Source organism: Pocillopora damicornis, chromosome 2 (genome assembly GCF_964200805.1).
Source record: "Pocillopora damicornis chromosome 2, jaPocDami1.2, whole genome shotgun sequence".
In the NCBI taxonomy this organism is placed as follows: Eukaryota; Metazoa; Cnidaria; class Anthozoa; order Scleractinia; family Pocilloporidae; genus Pocillopora; species Pocillopora damicornis.
In genome coordinates this window covers 31,366,626-31,386,113 of record NC_142671.1, presented here as the reverse complement: position 1 = coordinate 31,386,113, position 19,488 = coordinate 31,366,626, and the positions used below count along the sequence as shown (strand labels likewise).

The following is a 19,488-nucleotide window of genomic DNA, read 5'->3' as shown; positions in this document are numbered from 1 at the left end:
GGTAGTTTCAACCTTAGGAGGCTCCACGCGGTTTAGGAAACCAACGCATTCTCCTTTCGGTTTAACATTCCTCCGGAAAAAGGTTTTCGAAACTGAAACTTGCTGAGAGAGCACTTTCAATCTCCGAATTTCCCCTCGCGGGGGGAAGCCCAAAGACACCCTCAAGACTCCTGGCCAATCAAGGTCAGAGTTTTTATCGAGGGGATTCCCAAAATAAATCATGTCGGGAGTCAAATCGATCTGCCTTCCCCAGTTTAACGCATTTCTTTGTGACCATCTTTACGAGTACGTAAATTCTGCGTTTAGGAGGAAATATTATATACACCATGGCTGAAAATCGTCTTCCTCGAGGAGATGACTTAGCTCAGCAAGAAAATAATGGCTTTGGACCACTTTTCAAGTGTCGTGGGAAAACTGCTACTGTCACTTCAGCTATTATGGTTGTGATAAGTGGCGCGACGCTATTCTTCGCGGTGAAAGATAAAGAGAAGGAGTTTCATTTCCTGGTGTTTACAGCTGCCCTGCTTACCCTCAGTTTTGTTTTCGGCGAATTATTTCGAAGGTTGTCCCTGTTGTCTGAGGAGTTCAAACACAAACGCACGAGATATCAAGGAAAGTTGAAGGGTATTTTTAAGACCACTTTCACCTTCGATTATGGCAAGTGTATTTTAGTCGCTGCTATCGCTTCCGCTCTCATATTATGTTATCAGTTGTATGAACAATACGAAGTTTTCTCTCGCCCAGAATTCGCCATTTTGTTTTTTCTGAACTGTTTCGTGGCTCCGCAGTTGTTGTACCTTGTGGGTCTCCGACAGCTCTCTCCTGTGGAAACATCGGATTTAAACGAAAAAGAAAACAAGAATGTGGCTGATGGGCTGGCTTGGAGCTACTACTTTGGTTATCTGAAGCTGGTACTGCCAAAACTGAAAGATCAGATTGGCAGATCGGAGCTTTTTCGTTATGAAATAACAAGGAAAAAGCTTTTCATTTTACTGCCCAAAACGTGCTTCACTTGTGCTGACATCAAAGACGCAGACCCAAGGGTAAAATGGGTCGGTAATCTCCCAGAGCTTAAAATTAGTAGGGGTGGAATTAAGGAAAGAATTTACAAGCATTCGGTACATAAGATAGAAATGCCTCGCCCTGATGGAACAGTAGAAAGGTACCACTTTATCTTGGAGTATGCCACACCTCTGATGTCCCTTTATGATATGTCTGAGCATGCAGACGCCTCCTTTAATCGTGAGGAGCGGGATCATCAGGTAGGCTAGTTTGTAGTATTTTCCCTTTGATTTTCAAAGTGGAAGAGAATCCTGATCTAATTACCACAAACAATATTGTGGCTGATCCCTGAGTAATTGGGACAATTTCTGCTGTGTATATGCCACTGGCCTCTTAGAAACCCCCCCCCCCCAACCCATTATAATCTATTCTGTGGTCATTTGTAGATCCTATCTAAGGTGCTTTTAAGTGAATGTTACTTTCACTATCCCAACTTAGTCACTTTCTGTTTTATGTGTCTGCCTTAGAAAGCCTTTTAAGTAGCTCATCTTAAAATGAATTGACTCATTTAACCATGAATCTTCCCAATTGGCCATACATTGTCTCACCCCAAAATCTGGAAGAGTGCAACCCCATTGTTGGAACTGTATTGAAATTGCAAACCCATTATTAAATAGTAAATCCAGCAGTGAAAATGCAAGCCATCCAGTAGCACATCCCCATTAGCCTTTTATTAGGAAGTACCCCCCTCCCCCCCTTAGGACTGGTCCTCATAAATATGATTTGTTTGAGGTGGGATGCACATCTAACTGGAACTTCTCTTCATTTTTACTTATAGGTGGTGTTATTCATCCAAAAATTGAGGGAAATTCTGGAGAACTCCGAAGAGTGCAGAGGGACTTATGAATTAGTGCCAATTTCAGGAAATGATCCAAATGAGATTTCAAATGTCCTGATTGGGATGCATAATACTGCCAACATTGAGATGCACAATCCAGAAGCTTAAATGGAGTGCACAGACCAGAACGAGAACAGCTCTAAACAAAATAATGCTAATGTGGTGTAGCAAGAAACTCAGTCTGTAATGTTGTACACATAAGTTCCTGATATTTTACAGGACCTGCAATATAGTAAATGAAATATTTCTTTTCTGATGCATGTAGGAATGAGGAGCCTTTGAAGGGGCAAAGATGTTAATTACAAATCTTTATCTAAATCTTGTAGCTTATACTTTTATTTCACCCATAATAGATACCACTTGATGTTGGTTAAGGAGACTAACATTGTTTTTTAGAGAGGGTAGCAAAGGGACAGTCCTCATCTTGCAGATTTATGTTGATTGTGTTCTGAAAACATTCAAAGGCACAGCCTTTAATTTGTGTAAGTGGAGAAGGCTATAGCCTAATTTATTTTGCCCTTCCTTATAGCCAGGCAGATTACATAATTTGTAGTGAGCCCTTAGTGGGATAGTAACATAAACATGAACAGAGATTTATAAAACAGGCTGAATAGTTTAGTTTTTCTCAATTTTCATTTTTCTTTGCTTTGCTCCGTGAAATACTTAAATTGATGATTGTTGTGCTCTTAATCTGTAAACATATTAAGGTAATTGTGAAGAAGAGCTCCCCAAAAAACCTGTCGGCCGTCTGTCGGCCGACTGTCGGCCGACAGTCGACCGACAGTCGGCCGACAGTCTACCGACAGGTTAAGAAAAAAGAAAAAAATCGTGTTAAAAACGAACAGTTAACGTGACATAACAATCCGTAATGGTGATGTATGACTCGACAGACTTCACCTACTTACCGATCGACGGCAAAGTTGGTAGTATGTAAAGAAACGTTTCTTCCAAAATGTTATCAGATGCGTATAGGATATATCACTTGCGTAATTTACAAGTCAAGTTTAATAAACGATACAACTGTGAATCTTTTTACTCGTTATGTTAAGTAATCGATGCGTGATGCGATAATTGATTTAGGCGCGCGCCGCTAAAATCACGATTCTACGAGTGAAGTATCTTGTATATTTCACCACTCACAAAACGGCTCCTTTAGGAGCCACCAAATTTTGAAAGTCAATTGTCAACATATTACACATGTTGGATGTTGTATCAAGCGAAAACCGAGAGAAAACATTAAGGTTTGTGTTAACGTTTCACGGACAAGCTACCGACAAGCTACCGACAGGTTACCGACACATTACCAACAGTCGGCCAACTGTCGGCCGACTGTCGGCCGACAGGTAGCCTATATTTCAGGCAAAACCTGTCGGCCGTCTGTCGGCCGACAGTCGACCGACTGTCGGCCGACAGACGGCCGACTGTCGGCCGACTGTCGGCCGACAGGTTTTTTGGGGAGCTCTTCTTCACAATTACCCATATTAATTATCCCTTTTACACCTCTATATCAGTATGCATATTCTTCCTACTATTCTCAATTGCACATTTCCTTACAAGGAGAATTTGTGTTTCAATCACAGCTTTTTAGCTTGGCATTTATTTTCTTTATTTCCACAGTCTTTATAATAAATATTTCAGCAATATTACTTTAAGGAAAAATTTGATACTTGTCACTCTAAGGATTAAAAGGGTTAAAAATAAAACATGACACAAAGCAGCTGTGTGTTAACTCTGACTGTGCTAGAATACCAGTACTTATAAGTTTGGGAGAAATTATAACCAACAACTTTGGTGCTTCTTTGAAGGAGAGTCTCCCCTTTCAAGCTTCGCTACAGGTTTAAGAGTTTTTTTTGTTTGTTTCAAGCCAAAAGCTCCCTCAATTGTAGAATAAGCTACCAATAAGATTTTACTACAGAAAAATCTTAGATATAAATCAGTAACTGCTAAGAAAAAAAAAACACACAGTGAAGTTCTCAGTGATCAAGTAGCCTTAATTGTAAAACTGGTTTGAAAGACTTCAGAAGGTGATCCCCTCTAAGTCTTGCAAGTACTCAAAGTATTTTTTGTGTAGAATATGTTCAAACATCCTTATTTTCACCCCTCACACAGAAAAGATTTTGTTTGGAATCCCCTCCCCCAGTCCCCCAGAAGAGATATAATTCCTCTATATATACACTTAAGCTTTAAGAATGCTCACCCTATCCCACCCCAAGTGGTCCTCCAAGGATGGGTGAGGAAATTTCCTGGAGCTGCAAACAGTGGACAGGTTTTCAGTTCAACTTCATTCTGTGGCAATTCAACTTTCTTCATGCAGATCCCAGGTTTACTTAAGGCCAGTGATGTTCCACTGTGTAGGCTCAACAGGGAAGGAATAATGGAGCGAATTTAGAAATAAGCTGCACACCAAGAATGTCAAGATCCCTGCCCACTAAGAGTGATAAATTTCACTTTACGCTTTCAGTCTTTGCATGCCTCTGTATGCTTCAGTATCTCTCTATGAAGGCACTCCCTTCTCCCAGAAAGGAGGTTGACCAGGCAAACAAACTAATTGCCTACTTGGCAAGCATTGTTATGAAATCTGCTTCCTCCTTGTTATTAATTGAATACCCTTGGTTTCGACAAGCCTGATCGCTTGACCTTAGGGTTTAATTATCAATAATCTGATTACAACATCAAAGCCCCTATACAAAGTTTAAATTATTAGTTTTTAGAAAAAGAATCTGAATCTGAATGTTACTACTAATAATAATAATATCAGTCAAGGATCGTGATAGCTCTTCTCTTATCCAGTACTGTTCTTTAGCTGAACAATAACCTAGTCCCTGGCTGACATTCTTTATCCAGATCCTTTCATCGTCTAACCGAGTCACAGGACACCCAGGTTTCAGATAGGTTTCCTCCCGATTGTAATTACGAATCAAGGGTCGTGAATGAGAAAAAAAATTTGTCCATCCTTGTAACTGAACCTGAACAATTCAACTATTCTATAAATCTAGAGGGAGCTGGTGAATTGTGTGGGAATAATACCTCAATGTACGCTATCAATTCATGGTTGCACTCGCAGTCCGCCGTTGCTACCTTTTCACCACTCAGTCTTCATCACCGTTGAAGTAACAATCAAAACGTTTCGCGCCATTTACAGTGCAAAGTGGCGTGCGTTGGCCGCAAGTTATGTAAAAGTATGTGTGGGTGCATTTCCCAAAGGAACGAAGGAAATATGATCCCATTTGGCACTAGAATTAAACGGCTGTTGGGGCCCCCCCGATGCCCCTCGGTGAACCAGGCCTGAATAAAGCCTGAATATGGAGGAGCTATCTCCAGAAAGCTACTTTTAACTGCCCTCCATATTAATGATGGTATTTGAATTCATGCGAGCTTAGAATACCATTGTCAGCCTGATGGTGAAGTAGTTTTTCTTTAATTTAACTACGGTCAAACCTCGTGCTCGAGGTGGTTTCAACCTGCGCGGGCTCCACGCGATGTAGGAAACCAACGGGTTTTCCTTTCGGTTTTTCAGTCATCTGGGAGAGGTTTTCGAAACTGAAACTTGCTGAGAGAGCACTTTCAATCTCCTAACAAATGATTTCATCACGCCATATTTAAGGATGTTCCCCAAGCAGGTGGGCAGCCCAAAGACAAACACAAGACTCTTGGCCAATCAAGGCCAGAGTTTTTATTGAGGGGATTTCCCAGGTAAATCATGTTGCGAATCAAATCGATCTGCTTTCCTTAGTGTTGCGCATTTCGTTGTGACCATCTTTACGAGTACGTAAATTCTGCGTCAGGAGGAAAATATTATATACACCATGGCTGAAAATCATCTTCTCCGAAGAGATGACTTGGCTCAACAAGAAAATAATGGCTTTGGACCACTTTTCAAGCATCGTGGGAAAAATGCTACTGTCACTTCAGCTATCTTTGTTGTGATAACTGGCGCGATGCTATTCTTCGCAGTAAAAGAGAAAAATTTCCTGGTGTTTACAGCTACGCTGCTTATCCTCAGTTTTGTTGTCGGGGAACTTTTACGAAGATTGTCCTTGTTGTCTGAGGAGTTCAAACACAAAAGCACGCGATATCATGGAAAGTGGAAGGGTGTTTTTAAGACAACTTTCACTTTCGAAAATAGCAGGTGTATTTTAGTCACTGCTATCCTTTCTGCTGTAATATTATGTTATCAGTTGTATGAACAATACGAGGTTTTCTCCCGCTCAGAATTCGCCATTTTGTTTTTCCTGAACTGTTTCGTGGTTCCGCAGTTCTTGTTCCTTGTAGGTCTTCGACAGCTCTCTCCAGTGGAAACAGCGCATTTGAACGAAAAGGAAAACAAGAATGTGGCTGATGGGCTGGCTTGGGGCTATTACTTTGGTTATCTGAAGCTGATGCTGCCAAGACTGGAAGAACAGATTGCCAAATCGGAGCAATTTCGATATCAGATAAGAGAGAAGAAGCTTTTCATTTTACTGCCCAAAACGTGCTTTATCTATGATAACATCATTGATGCAGACCAAAGAGTAAAATGGGCCGGCAATCTGCCAGAGATTAAAAGAAGCAGTGGTGGAATTAAGGACAGAAGTTACAAGGATGCAGTTCATGAGATAGAGAAGCCCCACCCAGATGGAACAGTGGAAAAATACCACTTTGTCTTAGAGTATGCCACGCCTCTGAAGACCCTCTATGCTATGTCTGAGCATGCAGACGCCTTCTTAAATCGTGAGGAGCGGGATCATCAGGTAGGCCTGTTTCTATTATTTTCCCTTTGATTTTCAAGGTGGATGAAAGTCCTTATCTGATTACCTCAAACAATACTGTGGCTGATCCTTGGGAAGGATATTTGGGTCAAATTTTGCTGTGTATGTGCCACTGGCAACTGAGAACCTCCCCCCCCCTCCCCATTCTCATCTATTCTGTGGTCATTTATAGATCCCATCTAAGTGACTTTTAAGTGAATTTTATTTTCACTATCACAACCAGGTCACTTTCTGTTTATACATCTACCTTAGAAAGCCTTTTAAGCAGCTCATCCTAATGAATTTGACCATGAATCTACCCATTTTTAAATCCCTACTAAACTATAAGTTGTCTAACCCCAAAATCCTGAAAAAAGTGTAACTCCATTATAGCAACTGTAGTGATATTGCATACTGTTATTATAGTAAATTCAGTTGTGAAAATGCAAGCCATCCAGCAGCACATCCCCATTCCCCTTTCATGAGGAAGTACCCCCCCCCCCCTTGAGACTGGTCCTCATAAATATGATTTGTTTTAGGTGAGATGCAGTCTAACCGGAACTTCTCTTCATTGTAACTTATAGGTAGTGTTATTCATCCAAAAATTGACAGAAATTCTGGATAACTCTGAAGAGTGCAGAGGGACTTATGAGTTGGTGCCAATTTCAGGAAATGACCCAAATGAGATTTCAAATGTCCTGATTGGGATGCATAATGCTGCCAACATAGAGATGCACGATCCAGAAGCTAATGGAGTGCACAGACCAGAACAAGGCCAGCTCTAAACAAAATAATGCCAACTCAGTATAACAAAAAAACTCAATCTGTAACATGGTACACATAAATTGCTGATATTTTATGGGACCTGTTATATTCTAATGAAATATTCCTTTAGTGGTGCATGCAGGAATGAGGAGCCTTCCTTTATCTTTCTTCTGTTTTCAGCTAGTATATTTATGGTTTACCCAAAAAACGATTGTTATTTAATGGTACCTGCAGAAATCCAGATTTTACTTCTGAAACCCCATGGTTTTAATGACCAAAAAAATGAAACTTTTTTATAGTTATTTATTATATTGAATCCTAACAAATAACTGATGGACATTTTATAGTATGCCTGTTGTTCTGAACAATCTGGGAGGCTAAAATGTTTTATGGAGGTTTTGAGAAAGAGAACAAGTATCCCTGTTCCTTCCAATCTCCTTCTGACTCTCAACTTCCTAAGTTTGGTAGCTAGAAGGGTTTGATCATTTTTATGTTATTTGAAATTTTTTTTAGCCTGTTTGAATTTATTTTAGCCTAATTGATACTTTGGGTGATGAACTGCACATAGATATTTAGCATGTCAATGAAGACAAAAATCTAGTTGCATAAATAACTCATGGTGAATAATTTGTTATGATCTAGTAGTTATGATTGTCATTTCTGCTTTGCCATTTTCAATGACTGCTTAAATTGAAGGTTCAGTCCTCAGCTGTGTGTCTTTCAGAATGACCAAGATTCTTCAGTCAGACCCTACTGTCATTTATTCACCACTTCACAGATTTATTTGGAACCAACACAATGACCAGCTCCCAGTTGGCTTGTCAGCTCAGTTGGTAGAGCAATGCACTGGTATTGCAGAGGTCATGAGTTCAAATCCCATACAGGATTAGATTTTTTTTTCAGGCCTTAATCATTTTCACCACTGCTTAAGTAGTATAACTGCAAGGATAGGTTCCATATTCATTTCTTCAACTACAGTTCACATATATGATTTTCACATATTTACAGTCAACCAAGATCCTCTTAATCATGGGCTCATCATAATTTGGAAGACCCACAGCTACAGATTGTATGAGCATGCTTAAGTTGCTAGTTGTTGCATTTTAATTCTGTCAATAAATTATTGTCTATCATACCCTTTCTAATTCATTTGGACATAAAGAAGTAGATATTTTGGCCTGGATTATGTGAAAATATCCTTATCCCTACCCCACCCTCAGAAATAATTATGTCTAGAGTTCCTTCCTATTTCCAAACCCATTGAGAAGATAAGTGGCTGTCAGAGTTTTTCAAATACCCACCCTGCCCTCATTATGATTGACCCTTCATAGGGTGGATGGGTACATTGTCTAGAAACACAAATAGTCTTCAGGTTTTCAGTTCAATTTCATTCTACAAATATTCATCTTTGTGGAATGCAAAATTTAGATTAGACTTGAATGAACAAAGAAAACTCAAAGAGAGATGACAAATTACTTTTCATGAACTCTTGAAAGTACCCCAAAACATGATATTTTGAAATATTTTGAAAAAATAGTAACAATTCATAACAATTTCAATTTGCCCTCAAAGCTACACTTCTCAGCCAAATATTCAGCTCTCTGACACATCAGCCATCGTACAACTGCCTTAAGGGTTTATTAAATTTTATTAGATATCTTCCAACATGTGCCCATTGCCACCAGCTCATCGAAAAAACCTCAGTAAATAAGCAAATCATGTGAAATTTTGCAACATTTTAAATTGATTAATGTTTTATATATAGCTACAGAGATAATCATATACTGCACTGACATATATTTTCCTCAACAATAAATAACCCCAACCTGATTTTAAATGTGATGTTTGAATTCTTCTCACTTTATTATTCTCCTCTGTAAAGTCCAGGTATACCATTGCTTTTAGGCTTTATAGTTATGTATCAAGTGTAAACTATCTTTAGAAAGTTGAATTTAACTGAAACAGCATAACATTTAAGGCAGCTGAAAATGTCACTTTGTTATATTATGAACTCTGAGAGGCCAAAAATTGATTATTTGTACTCTTTAGATAGGAAACAAGCACCCTAATATAACTTTATATGTGTTCCAGTCCTTTTGTGGGCTCAATAACTCAAGGCTTTGAGTTGTTTTGAATTCTTTAACCTCTGACATCTCTCAGATTTATGTTGAGTGTGTTGTGAAAATATTCAAAGGAACAGCCTTTAATTTGTGTTAGTGGAGAAGTTTACAACCTAATTTAATTTACTTATCTTTATAGCTTAGCAGATAACTCAGTTTGTTGTGAGCCCTTTATGGGATAGTAAAGTAAACATGAACAGAGGTTTATGAAACAGGCTGAATAGTTTAGTTTTTCTCAATTGTCATTTGTCTTTGCTTTGCTCTGTGAAATAATGATTTTTGTGCTCTTATTCTGTAAACATTTTAATTAAACCTTTACACCTTTATATCAGTATGCAGATTCTTCATACTGTTCTCAATTACACATTTCCTTTGGTACTGACAAGGAGAATCTGTGTTTCAATCACAGCTTTTTAGTTTGGCAATCATCTCCTTTACTTCCATGGTCATTATGATACATATTTCAGAAGTACTGCTTTAGGGAGAAATTAAATACTTGTCACTTCTAGAATTTAAAGAGTTAAAAATAAAACTTGCCACAAAGCACCTGTGTGACAACTCTGACTGCACTAGAACACTGGTACTTGTAAGTTTTGGAAAAATTATAACCAACAACTTTGGTACTTCTTTGAAGGAGTCTCCCTCCTTCAAGCTTTGCCACAGCTTTCAATTTTTTTTGGTTGTTTCCAGCCAACTGGTTTTAAAGAATTCATAGGGGGTTCCCCTCTAAATTATGCAAGTATCCAAAGTATGTTTTTGTGTAGAATATGGTCACATATAGCCCTAATGGCACCCCTCACGCAGAGAAGATTTTGTTTGGAATCACCTTCCCCCAGTCCCTCAGAAGAAATGTCACTCCTCTATAAATACCCGTAAGCTTTTAGAATCCTCACCCTATCCCATTCCAAAAGGCCCTCCAAGGATGGGTGAGGAAATTTCCTGGAGCCACAAACAGTGGACAGGTTTTCAGTTCAACTTCATTCTGTGGCAATTCAACTCCCCTCATGCAGATCCTAGGTTTACTTAAGGCCTGTGATGTTCCCCTGTGCAGGCTCAAAAGGGAAGGAATAACGGAGTGAATTTATAAATAAGCGGCACACCAGGGATAATCCTCCTTGTGATTAATTCAATACCCCTGGTCTCGACGAGCCCAATGTTTTCCACTTGACCATGGGGTTTAATTATCAATAATTTGATTACAACATCAAAGCCCCTATGCAAAGTTCAAATTATTAGTTATTAGAAAAAGAATATGAATCTGAATGTTATTAATAATAATAACAGCTAAGGATCGTGATAGTTCTTCTCTCTTTAGCTAGATAATAACCTAGACCCTGACTGACATTCTTTATCCAGATCCTATCATCTTACAGAATCGTAATTACGAATCAAGGGTCGTGAATGAAAAAAAGACACATTTATCTATCATTGTAACTTAACCTAGACATGTCAACGACATCTTACAATCCAGAGATAGCTGGTAAATTGTGTGGGAATTACACCTCAGTGTACGGTATCAGTTCATGGTTGCACTCAGTCTTTATCATTGTTGAAATAACAGTCAAAACGTTTCGCGCCATTTACATCACAAAGTGGCATGTGTTCCACGCAAATTGTGTAAAAGTATCTGTGGGTGCATTTTCTGTAGGAACGCGGAAACATGGTCCCATTTGGCACTAGAATTAAACGGCCCTTGATGCTCCTCGATGCTCCTCAGTGAACCAAGCCTGAATGAAGCCCAAATATGGCGGAGCTATCTCCAACTACTTTTATCTGTCCTCCATATTAATGATGGTATAGGAATTCATGTTGAGCCTGATGGTGAAATAATTTTTCTTTAAATTTAATTTCGGTCATTGCACATAATGTGAGAACCACCTCGTGCGCGAGGTGGTTTCGGCTAAGGAGGCTCCACGCAGTGTAGGAAACCAACGTATTCTCCTTTCGGTTTTTCATTTCTCTGGAAAAGTTTTTTTTCCGAAACCGAAACCGAAACTTGCTGAGAGAGCACTTTCAATCTCCGAACAAATAATTTCAGCTCGCCCTTAAGGAGCCCAAAGACAACCTCATGACTCCTGGCCAATCAAAGCCAGAGTTTTTGTCTAGGGGATTCCCCAAATATATTATTTGGGAATCAAAGCGATCTGCTTTTCCCCAGGTTTACTCATTTCGTTGTGACCATCTTTACGAGTACGTAAATTCTGCGTTTAGAAGGAAATATTATACACATCATGGCTGAAAATCATCTTCCTCGAGGAGATGACTTAGCTCAACAAGAAAATAATGGCTTTGGACCACTTTTCAAGCGTCGTGGGAAAATTGCTACTGTCACTTCAGCTATCATGGTTGTGATAAGTGGCGCGACACTATTCTTCTCGGTGAAAGAGAAAGAGAAGGAGTTTCATTTCCTGGTGTTTACAGCTGCCCTGCTTACCCTCAGTTTTGTTTTCGGTGAACTATTACGAAGGTTGTCCCTGTTGTCTGAGGAGTTCAAACACAAACGCACGAGATATCAAGGAAAGTGGAAGAGTATTTTCAAGACAACTTTCACTTTTGATTATGGCGGGTGTATTTTAGTCGCTGCTATCGCTTCTGCTGTCATATTATGTTATCAGTTGTATGAACAATACGAGGTTTTCTCTCGCCCAGATTTCGCCATTTTGTTTTTTCTGAACTGTTTGGTGGTTCCGCAGTTGTTGTTCCTTGTGGGTCTTCGACAGCTCTCTCCTGTGGAAACATCGGATTTGAACGAAAAAGAAAACAAGAATGTAGCTGATGGGCTGGCTTGGAGCTACTACTTTGGTTATCTGAAGCTGGTACTGCCAAAACTGAAAGAACAGATTAGCAAATCGAAACCTGAACTTCGATATGCGATAAAAGAGGAAAAGCTTTTAATATTATTGCCCAAAACGTGCTACACCTGTGCTAACATCGTTGACGCAGATGACAGGGTAAAATGGGTCGACAATCTTACTGAGCTTTCAATTGATAGAGGTGGAATTAAGAACAGAATTTACAAGCATGCGGTACATAAGATAGAGATGCCCCGCCCAGATGGAACAGTGGGAGAGTACCACTTTATCTTGGAGTATGCCACGCCTCTGATGACCCTCTACGATATGTCTCGACAAGGAGACGCCCCCTTTAACCGTGAGGAGCGGGATCAGCAGGTAGGCTAGTTTGTAGTATTTTCCTTTTGATTTTCAAGATGAAAGAGAGTCCTGATCTGAATACTATGAGTAATAATGTGACTGATCCCTGGAGAGAGTTCTTAGGTCAATTTTTGCTGTGGAAGTGCCACTGGCCATTCAGAACCCCTAGCCCATAATAGATCCCATCTCAATAACTTTTTGAGTAAATATAATTTTCATTATCCTAACCTAGTCACTTTCTGTTTATACATCTATCTTGCAAAGCCTTTTAGGTAGCTCTTCCTAAAATGAATTGACTCATTTGACCACAAATCTTCCATTTTTAAATCCCTAGTTACTTTAATTCGGCTTACCCCCAAAATCCACAAAACACTCAACCCCATTTAAGAAACTCTATCAAAAATGCATCCCCATAATGGTGAATCCAGTTATGGAAAATCAACCTTATCCAGAGCAGTACATCCCCATTACCCTATTATCAGGAAGACCCCCCCCCCCTGGGACTGGTCCCTAGAAATATGCTTTGCTTTAGGTCAGACACAGTCTTACTGGAAGTTTTCTTTCCTATTACAAAGGTGGTGCTATTCATCCAAAAATTGACGGAAATTCTGGAGAACTCTGAAGAGTGCAGAGGGACTTATGAATTAGTGCCAATTTCAGGAAATGATCCACATGAGATTTCAAATGTCCTAGTTGGGATGCATAATGCTGCCAACATAGAGATGCACAATCCAGAAGCTAATGGAGTGCACTGACCAGAACAAGGACAGCTTTAAACAAAAATATTGCTAACTCAATGAAACAAAAAACTCAGTTTATAACATTGTATACATAAATTGCTGATATTTTACAGGACCTGTGATATACTAAATGAAATACTCCTTTAGTGATCCAGGTAGGACTGAGGAGCCTTTCTTTTTCTTTCTATTTTTCAGTTAGTATAATTATAGTTTACACAAAAAATTATTGATATTTAAGAGTACCTGTAAAAATTCAGATTTTACTCCTAAAGCCTCATGGTTTTAATGATCAAGAAAAAGGAAAACTTGTTGATTATAATTTATTGTATTTAATCCTAACAAATAACTGAATGACAATTTATGGTATTTCTGTTGCTCTGAACAATCTGGGAGGCCAAAATGTTTTACAGAGGTTTGAGAAAGAGAACAAGTATCCTTGTTCCTTCCAATCTCTTCCTGACTCTCAACTTCCTAAGCTTGGTAACCAGAAGGGTTGGATCATTTTTATGTTATTTGAAAATTTTCATCAGCCTGTTTGAATTGATTTTAGCCTAATTAATACTTTGGATGATGAACTGCATATAGATCCTTTTTATGTCATTTCAGACAAAAATCTAGTTGCGTTAATAACTCATGGTGAATAATTTGTTATGATCTAGTAGTTATGATTGTCATTTCTGCTTTGCCATTTTCAATGACTGCTTAAATTGAAGGTTCAGTCCTCAGCTGTGTGTCTTTCAGAACAACCAAGATCTTCTTAATCATAGGCTCATTATGATATGGAAGACCCACAGCTGCAGCCTGTATGAGCATGCTTAAGTTGTTAGTTGTTGCATTTTAATTCTGTCAATAAATTGTTGTTTATATTTTTGTCTGGATTATGTGAAAATATCCATATCCCTACCCCTCTCTCCAAAATAAGAGTGTCTGGAATTCCTTCCTATTTCCACACCAGTGATTGCTAAGGGTTAGGGTTAGAATTAGAAGATAAATGACCATCAAAGTTTCTCAAATACCCACCTGCCCCATTACAATTGACCCTCCAAGGGTGGGTGGGCACATTGTCTGAAAACACAAATAGTCATCAGGTTTTCAGTTCAACTTATTCTGTGAATATTCATCTTTGTGGAATGTAAAATTTGGATTAAACTCGAATGAACAAAGAAAACCCAAAGAGAGATGACAAATTACTTTTTATGGGCTCTTAAAAGCACCCTTGACATGATGTTTTAAAATATTTTAAAAAAATAATAAACATTTAAAGTTGCCCTCGAAGCTTCGGTTCTCGGCCAAATATTCAGTTTTCTGACATTATTAGCCGACATACCAGCTGCCTTAAGGGATTTATTAAATTTCACTAGACATTTTCCAACATGTACCCACTGCCACCGGCTTATAAAAAAAAAAAAACTTCAACAAATAAACAAATCATGTGAAACTTGGCGACATTTTAAAATGTGACTTACGTCATGTAGCCGCAGAGGTAATCAAATACCGCACTGAGTTATGTTTTTCCTCGACAGTAAATAACCCCGAGCTGATTTTAAAAGTAAAGTTGGAATCCTTTTGATTCATTACAATGACCCTGCCTTGTCAATTTGCTTTCAATGTAAGTCCTACGCATCGATAAGATATGTTAAATTTTCCAAAATAATTAAGAAGGCCTGCAGAGAAAACCACTCCTATCCGCCAATCAAAATCATAAGGGGATTCCCCTACAGTGTACCCAATCAGTTAAAAAAAAAACATCTGCCACGCAAGCAGTTTAAGATCCCTATCGAAGGGTGCAAAAAAGAAAAATACGTTTTAAAGGGGACGTGCATAAAGATACATAGTTAGTTGATAAATGGATCAACAGGAAAATAACGGATTTGGACCGATTTTCAAGCCCCGCGGCAAGGCTGTCACTTTCGCTTCAGTAGTGATAGCCACCATATCTGGGGCCCTGCTTGTGTTTGCCTTATGGGAGAACGAAGACAAGGAGGGAATTAACTTTGTGTTCTTTGCAACAGCCCTTCTTATGCTAAGCGTAATTGCAGGCGAACTAATCAGAAGGGTATCGATGCTAGCCGAAGAAATTCGACACAAGCAGACGAGATATCGAGGGGAATGGAGGCGAGTTTTAAAATCTACTTTCGCGTTTGAATATAGTTCTTGTATTTTAGTTGTCGGTACCACTTCCACTCTGTTTGTGTGTTATGCCATGTTGCAAAACTATGAAGCGTTTCTCCGCCTGGATTATGCCATCTTCTTCATACTGAATTGTTTCGTGGTACCACAACTGGTTTTCCTCGTTGGTCTCAGAGAGCCGAACACGGTAGAAGCAACAATGTTGAGCGAAAGAGATAACAAGAATGTTGCTGACGGCTTTGCTTGGAATTACTACTTCGGCTACCTGAAGTTGGTTCTTCCTAGGCTTGAAGCTCAGATTGCAAAATCGTCAGAGTTTCGTTACAAGATAACAAAGAAGAAACTTTACATCTTGGTGCCGAAGACATGTTACGTGTATGATAATATTGCCGACGCAGATCCCAGGGTTACTTGGGCCGGAGATCTTACACCGTGTAAAATCAACAGGGGAGGAATAAGGGAAAGAATTTACAAACAAGCAGTTTACCGAGTAGATATGTCCGATAAACCAGGAATGACACGTGAATACTTCTTCATTTTGGAGTACGCTTCCAATCTTATGTCTTTGTATGACATGTCTCTCCACGAAGACGCTCCCTTCAGTCGTCAAGAGCGGGATGATCAGGTAATCATAGTACTTCCTCAGTTAAAGAGCTTCGCGAAATCCGCGAACTTCTTCTGATGACGCAGATACCCTTGGTTTTGCTGAGCCATCTTTTTTGTCTCTTAAAAGACATAGCTTATATGTTTATTAATCTTAAGGTAAAGAGTTGTGCTGGGAATCTCGTGGCTTCTCTAACTCTGCCATTTTGTATTTACAACAAGACAGCGCCATTCCCCAACCCCCAGACCCTTTGGAAGAAATGTTTTATTTTCCTCAGACTTTGGGTACAAGTGCAATGTTCCTGAATATGTCAAATATCAGGCTATTATATTCAGTTGTTGGAATATAGCAAACTTATTTGAAATAAAAAATTATATTTGTGTGTACGGGCAAAAAACCATAAGATCCAGACTCAGTGCGGGGGGGGGGGGGGGGGGTAAGGGTAAAGATGTCTTAGAGGGAAAAGCATACGTGGAGGCCTAACAAAGCCAAATAGTAGGAAATACCAACGGAAACTTTTTTCTCAGTTTTCAACTTGGGAAACAGCCTCAAAAGGAATATAACAATCCTGCCTCCATCCCACCCCCTCTGCTGGGAACCATCCTTCCCTAGCTCAAACAAACCCAGTCATACCAATAATTCTTGTGTCAGACGTTTTTTTGTTGTTTTTCTTTTCATGTAAACCCCTTTCTTGTAGGTTGTACTCTTCATTCGGAAACTGAGAGAAATTCTTGAAAGTTGCAAAGAATGCAGAGGAAAGTGTGAAATAGTTCCCATTTCAGGAGATGAAAAATCCAAGATAGGAGATGTTTTGGTTGCAATACATAATGCTACTGAAGTGGAGTCAGATGAAGCTGACCTTCAGGATTAGCAAAGTGGATGATTGTAACAGCAAGTACCACCAAACAGCTTAATTTAACAAATCTGGGGTAGTTCTGGCCCCTTGTAACCAAGTTTTGATATTGCAGTTCTTCAATAACTACGCTGTTAGCCTACAGAAGATCAATTGTTACAATATTTTCAAACATGATTGAGTCCATGTTTGAACACTAAAAGGACAGTGTACAAATTATGCTTGTACTTAGAAAGTGTAATTGGGAAGTTTACACATCACCAGTGTAAATAAAAAGTATACTGCATTTCTTCAGATAAGTGCATGAGCACTTATTTAAAATTTCACCTAAAAGGAGGGGCCCTTGTTGGGAGGAGGGAACTTAGTCAAGGGGGTAGTTATTGATTTCCTGTTCTGATTCTGCCATAGTTGAAGCTTTAAAGGTTGATAATAAAGTGACAATAGAAACAGATTTTTCTTGAATCCCTACTACTTAGGAAAGTGAGGGAGGAGGGGGTGCTTGTTTGACATTATGGCCAAGGGGGTGGGCACTTACTTGGTAGATGGCTCTTGTTTGAGGAAATACGGAATGTCATTTGCTTACAATGCTTCTCAATATTGTGTTAATTAATTCAATAAATGAATATTACCCAAAATAAAAGTAATTTGGTTTGTCAGTTTTAGTTAAAAGAATATAGTTTCAGCAAGCAGAGATCAAGCCCTTTGCATTAATTTAACATCACACTGCAAAGTTGTATAATTTTGTATCTATTAACCAATAGGATTCAAATATTTTTAATTGGCAAGCATTACAATTATTAAGTCAAGACCATCATTCTATACTTTTCCTTGACCAAAAAAAGTTGTGGAAATTTGAAATTAAGGTTGAATAAAAACTTAAGGGCCATGTTTCATTCTTTGATTGAAAAGCACTCCACATTTGGGTTACTTATGGGCATACAAAAAAATATATGAATAAAGAACACCTGAGTTTGTCTTTGATTTAAATGAAAAATGGGGTAAAAATCAGAACCTTTCAATACTAGCAGAAAACATTATCTTTTTCTCTCTATAATAAGTGGCCATTGATACTACCTTAAACTTTTTGTAGTAAATTATGAAGGTGTGATTGAGGTAAAGAGCTAATTGACATAACTATAAAAAAGATTCTTGTAAAAATTTTTAATTAAGGTAATCCAAGGACAGATGTTCATTGTTGGTATTGTACTTTAACCTTTTGACCCTTTAGAGTGATTACCATCTTATTTCTCCTTACAATATCACCCCTCAATCACACATTAAGGTCATGAGAATAAAGGAAATGATCACATGCTGAAGAAAATCTTGATTGTTTTAGAAATTCTCATTGTCCACACTTTGGGAAACATATGAAGAACAGTATGGAGAATATGCATACTGATGTTAGGGTGTAAAGGATTAACCCTCTCATGTTTCTACAACACCACAGGAAATGTCATGTCTATTTTATCCCCAAGACCACAAGCTATTGTTTGTCCAGGTTTGACTTCTGAGACACCCTCTGGAGTCCCAGTCAAAATGAAATCTCCTTCCTCTAAAGTCATACTCTGACTGATATAGCTGATCAAATAAGGGATAGTGAAGATCATATCCCGAGTGTTTCCATCTTGTTTTAGTTCACCATCAACTTTCAGCCAAAGATGGACATTATCAGGTTGCGGAATCTCTGTCTTGGAGATGAATCTACTGACTGGCAATGCAGTATCAAAACCTTTAGCAAGTGTCCATGGTTGACCCAGCTTCTTAGCTTTATTTTGAAGATCTCTTGCAGTCATATCAAGAGCAAGAGCATATCCCCCAACGTAATCCATTGCATTGGATTCCGCAATAGACGCGCCTGTCTTACTAATTACAACACCAAGTTCTACTTCGTGGTGAAGCTCGTCACAACCTGGAGGAAGCTGCAAGCAAAACAAGTTAATAAATAACAGAATAGAAAATAAAATAGTCCATGCACAATTATACCGTACAAGTTACGTGCAAGAAAACCCAAATTCTAGGGTCCAAACTGTATAAAGACTTAGAAATTAGAGGTCATAGGAATTCGCCCTCCACCCCCCCTCAGATCGAGTACAGCCCTCCTCATTAGATTTTTACGATCACAAATTTAAAGCTTTAGGTGACTAATTTGTAGCCTTGTACTCCCAAAGTACCTTGATTTTTCCTCCTTGTTGTAGGTAGCTGGATGGCGGCTTCAGGAAGATGAGTGGAGTTTTTGGAACAGGATTTCCCAATTCCGCAGCATGTTCCCTACGTACCAAGCAATAAAATCTTTCATCTTCCTTTGTTTGGAGACACTGAATCAAGATATTATCGAATCACACTTCTTTTAACAAGCTCACCTGTAATTTCGTCCGACTGCGATTATCTTCCGCCCAAACTCCACGAATCTTCGAAGATCTCTCGAAGATGATATTGCTGCCGCCATTTTTATCTTGATTCAGAGAAATTACGGGACGGGAGGGTACCCGCCACCCTA

At 38.9% G+C, this 19,488-nt stretch overlaps 5 protein-coding genes across 6 annotated transcripts; 4 read left to right on the top strand and 1 right to left on the bottom strand.

The window, feature by feature from the left end:
- Window positions 1-159: 159 nt before the first annotated feature.
- On the top strand, window positions 160-2,613 carry LOC113677097 (stimulator of interferon genes protein 7). Its single transcript, XM_027193852.2, has 2 exons — window positions 160-1,262; window positions 1,841-2,613. Exons 1-2 carry the CDS (start codon window positions 327-329, stop codon window positions 2,006-2,008), a joined length of 1,104 nt encoding a protein of 367 aa, XP_027049653.2. The 5' UTR covers window positions 160-326; the 3' UTR covers window positions 2,009-2,613.
- A 3,026-nt stretch (window positions 2,614-5,639) lies between these two features.
- LOC149050838 (stimulator of interferon genes protein 7-like) lies at window positions 5,640-8,525 on the top strand. The gene is made up of 2 exons (XM_089195907.1): window positions 5,640-6,630; window positions 7,212-8,525. Exons 1-2 carry the CDS (start codon window positions 5,707-5,709, stop codon window positions 7,410-7,412), a joined length of 1,125 nt encoding a protein of 374 aa, XP_089052033.1. The 5' UTR covers window positions 5,640-5,706; the 3' UTR covers window positions 7,413-8,525.
- A 3,042-nt stretch (window positions 8,526-11,567) lies between these two features.
- LOC149050837 (stimulator of interferon genes protein 7-like) lies at window positions 11,568-14,270 on the top strand. The gene is made up of 2 exons (XM_089195904.1): window positions 11,568-12,682; window positions 13,240-14,270. The coding sequence occupies exons 1-2, from the start codon at window positions 11,744-11,746 to the stop codon at window positions 13,417-13,419; spliced, it is 1,119 nt and encodes a 372-aa protein (XP_089052030.1). The 5' UTR covers window positions 11,568-11,743; the 3' UTR covers window positions 13,420-14,270.
- An 871-nt stretch (window positions 14,271-15,141) lies between these two features.
- Window positions 15,142-18,312, top strand: LOC113674075 (stimulator of interferon genes protein 3). Of its 2 annotated transcripts, XM_089195906.1 has the most exons (3): window positions 15,150-15,519; window positions 15,709-16,159; window positions 16,836-18,312. In XM_089195906.1, the coding sequence occupies exons 1-3, from the start codon at window positions 15,251-15,253 to the stop codon at window positions 17,007-17,009; spliced, it is 894 nt and encodes a 297-aa protein (XP_089052032.1). In that variant the 5' UTR covers window positions 15,150-15,250; the 3' UTR covers window positions 17,010-18,312. The 2 variants fall into 2 exon arrangements, with proteins under 2 accessions (XP_089052031.1, XP_089052032.1); XM_089195905.1 differs by having other exon boundaries at window positions 15,142-16,159.
- LOC113674097 (uncharacterized) lies at window positions 17,723-19,462 on the bottom strand. The gene is made up of 3 exons (XM_027190572.2): window positions 19,352-19,462; window positions 19,163-19,259; window positions 17,723-18,910 (listed from the first exon to the last, which is right to left on the bottom strand). The coding sequence occupies exons 1-3, from the start codon at window positions 19,435-19,437 to the stop codon at window positions 18,425-18,427; spliced, it is 669 nt and encodes a 222-aa protein (XP_027046373.2). The 5' UTR covers window positions 19,438-19,462; the 3' UTR covers window positions 17,723-18,424.
- Between the last annotated feature and the right edge of the window lie 26 nt (window positions 19,463-19,488).

Coding starts and splice junctions, on each gene's coding strand:
- LOC113677097 (XM_027193852.2), top strand. CDS start 327: ATGGCTGAAAATCGTCTTCCTCGAGGAGATGACTTAGCTCAGCAAGAA. Junction 1,263..1,840: donor GTGAGGAGCGGGATCATCAG/GTAGGCTAGTTT, acceptor TTTTACTTATAG/GTGGTGTTATTCATCCAAAA.
- LOC149050838 (XM_089195907.1), top strand. CDS start 5,707: ATGGCTGAAAATCATCTTCTCCGAAGAGATGACTTGGCTCAACAAGAA. Junction 6,631..7,211: donor GTGAGGAGCGGGATCATCAG/GTAGGCCTGTTT, acceptor TGTAACTTATAG/GTAGTGTTATTCATCCAAAA.
- LOC149050837 (XM_089195904.1), top strand. CDS start 11,744: ATGGCTGAAAATCATCTTCCTCGAGGAGATGACTTAGCTCAACAAGAA. Junction 12,683..13,239: donor GTGAGGAGCGGGATCAGCAG/GTAGGCTAGTTT, acceptor CCTATTACAAAG/GTGGTGCTATTCATCCAAAA.
- LOC113674075 (XM_089195905.1), top strand. CDS start 15,251: ATGGATCAACAGGAAAATAACGGATTTGGACCGATTTTCAAGCCCCGC. Junction 16,160..16,835: donor GTCAAGAGCGGGATGATCAG/GTAATCATAGTA, acceptor CCTTTCTTGTAG/GTTGTACTCTTCATTCGGAA.
- LOC113674097 (XM_027190572.2), bottom strand. CDS start 19,437: ATGGCGGCAGCAATATCATCTTCGAGAGATCTTCGAAGATTCGTGGAG. Junction 19,260..19,351: donor GCAGTCGGACGAAATTACAG/GTGAGCTTGTTA, acceptor CTTGGTACGTAG/GGAACATGCTGCGGAATTGG. Junction 18,911..19,162: donor AACAAGGAGGAAAAATCAAG/GTACTTTGGGAG, acceptor TTTTGCTTGCAG/CTTCCTCCAGGTTGTGACGA.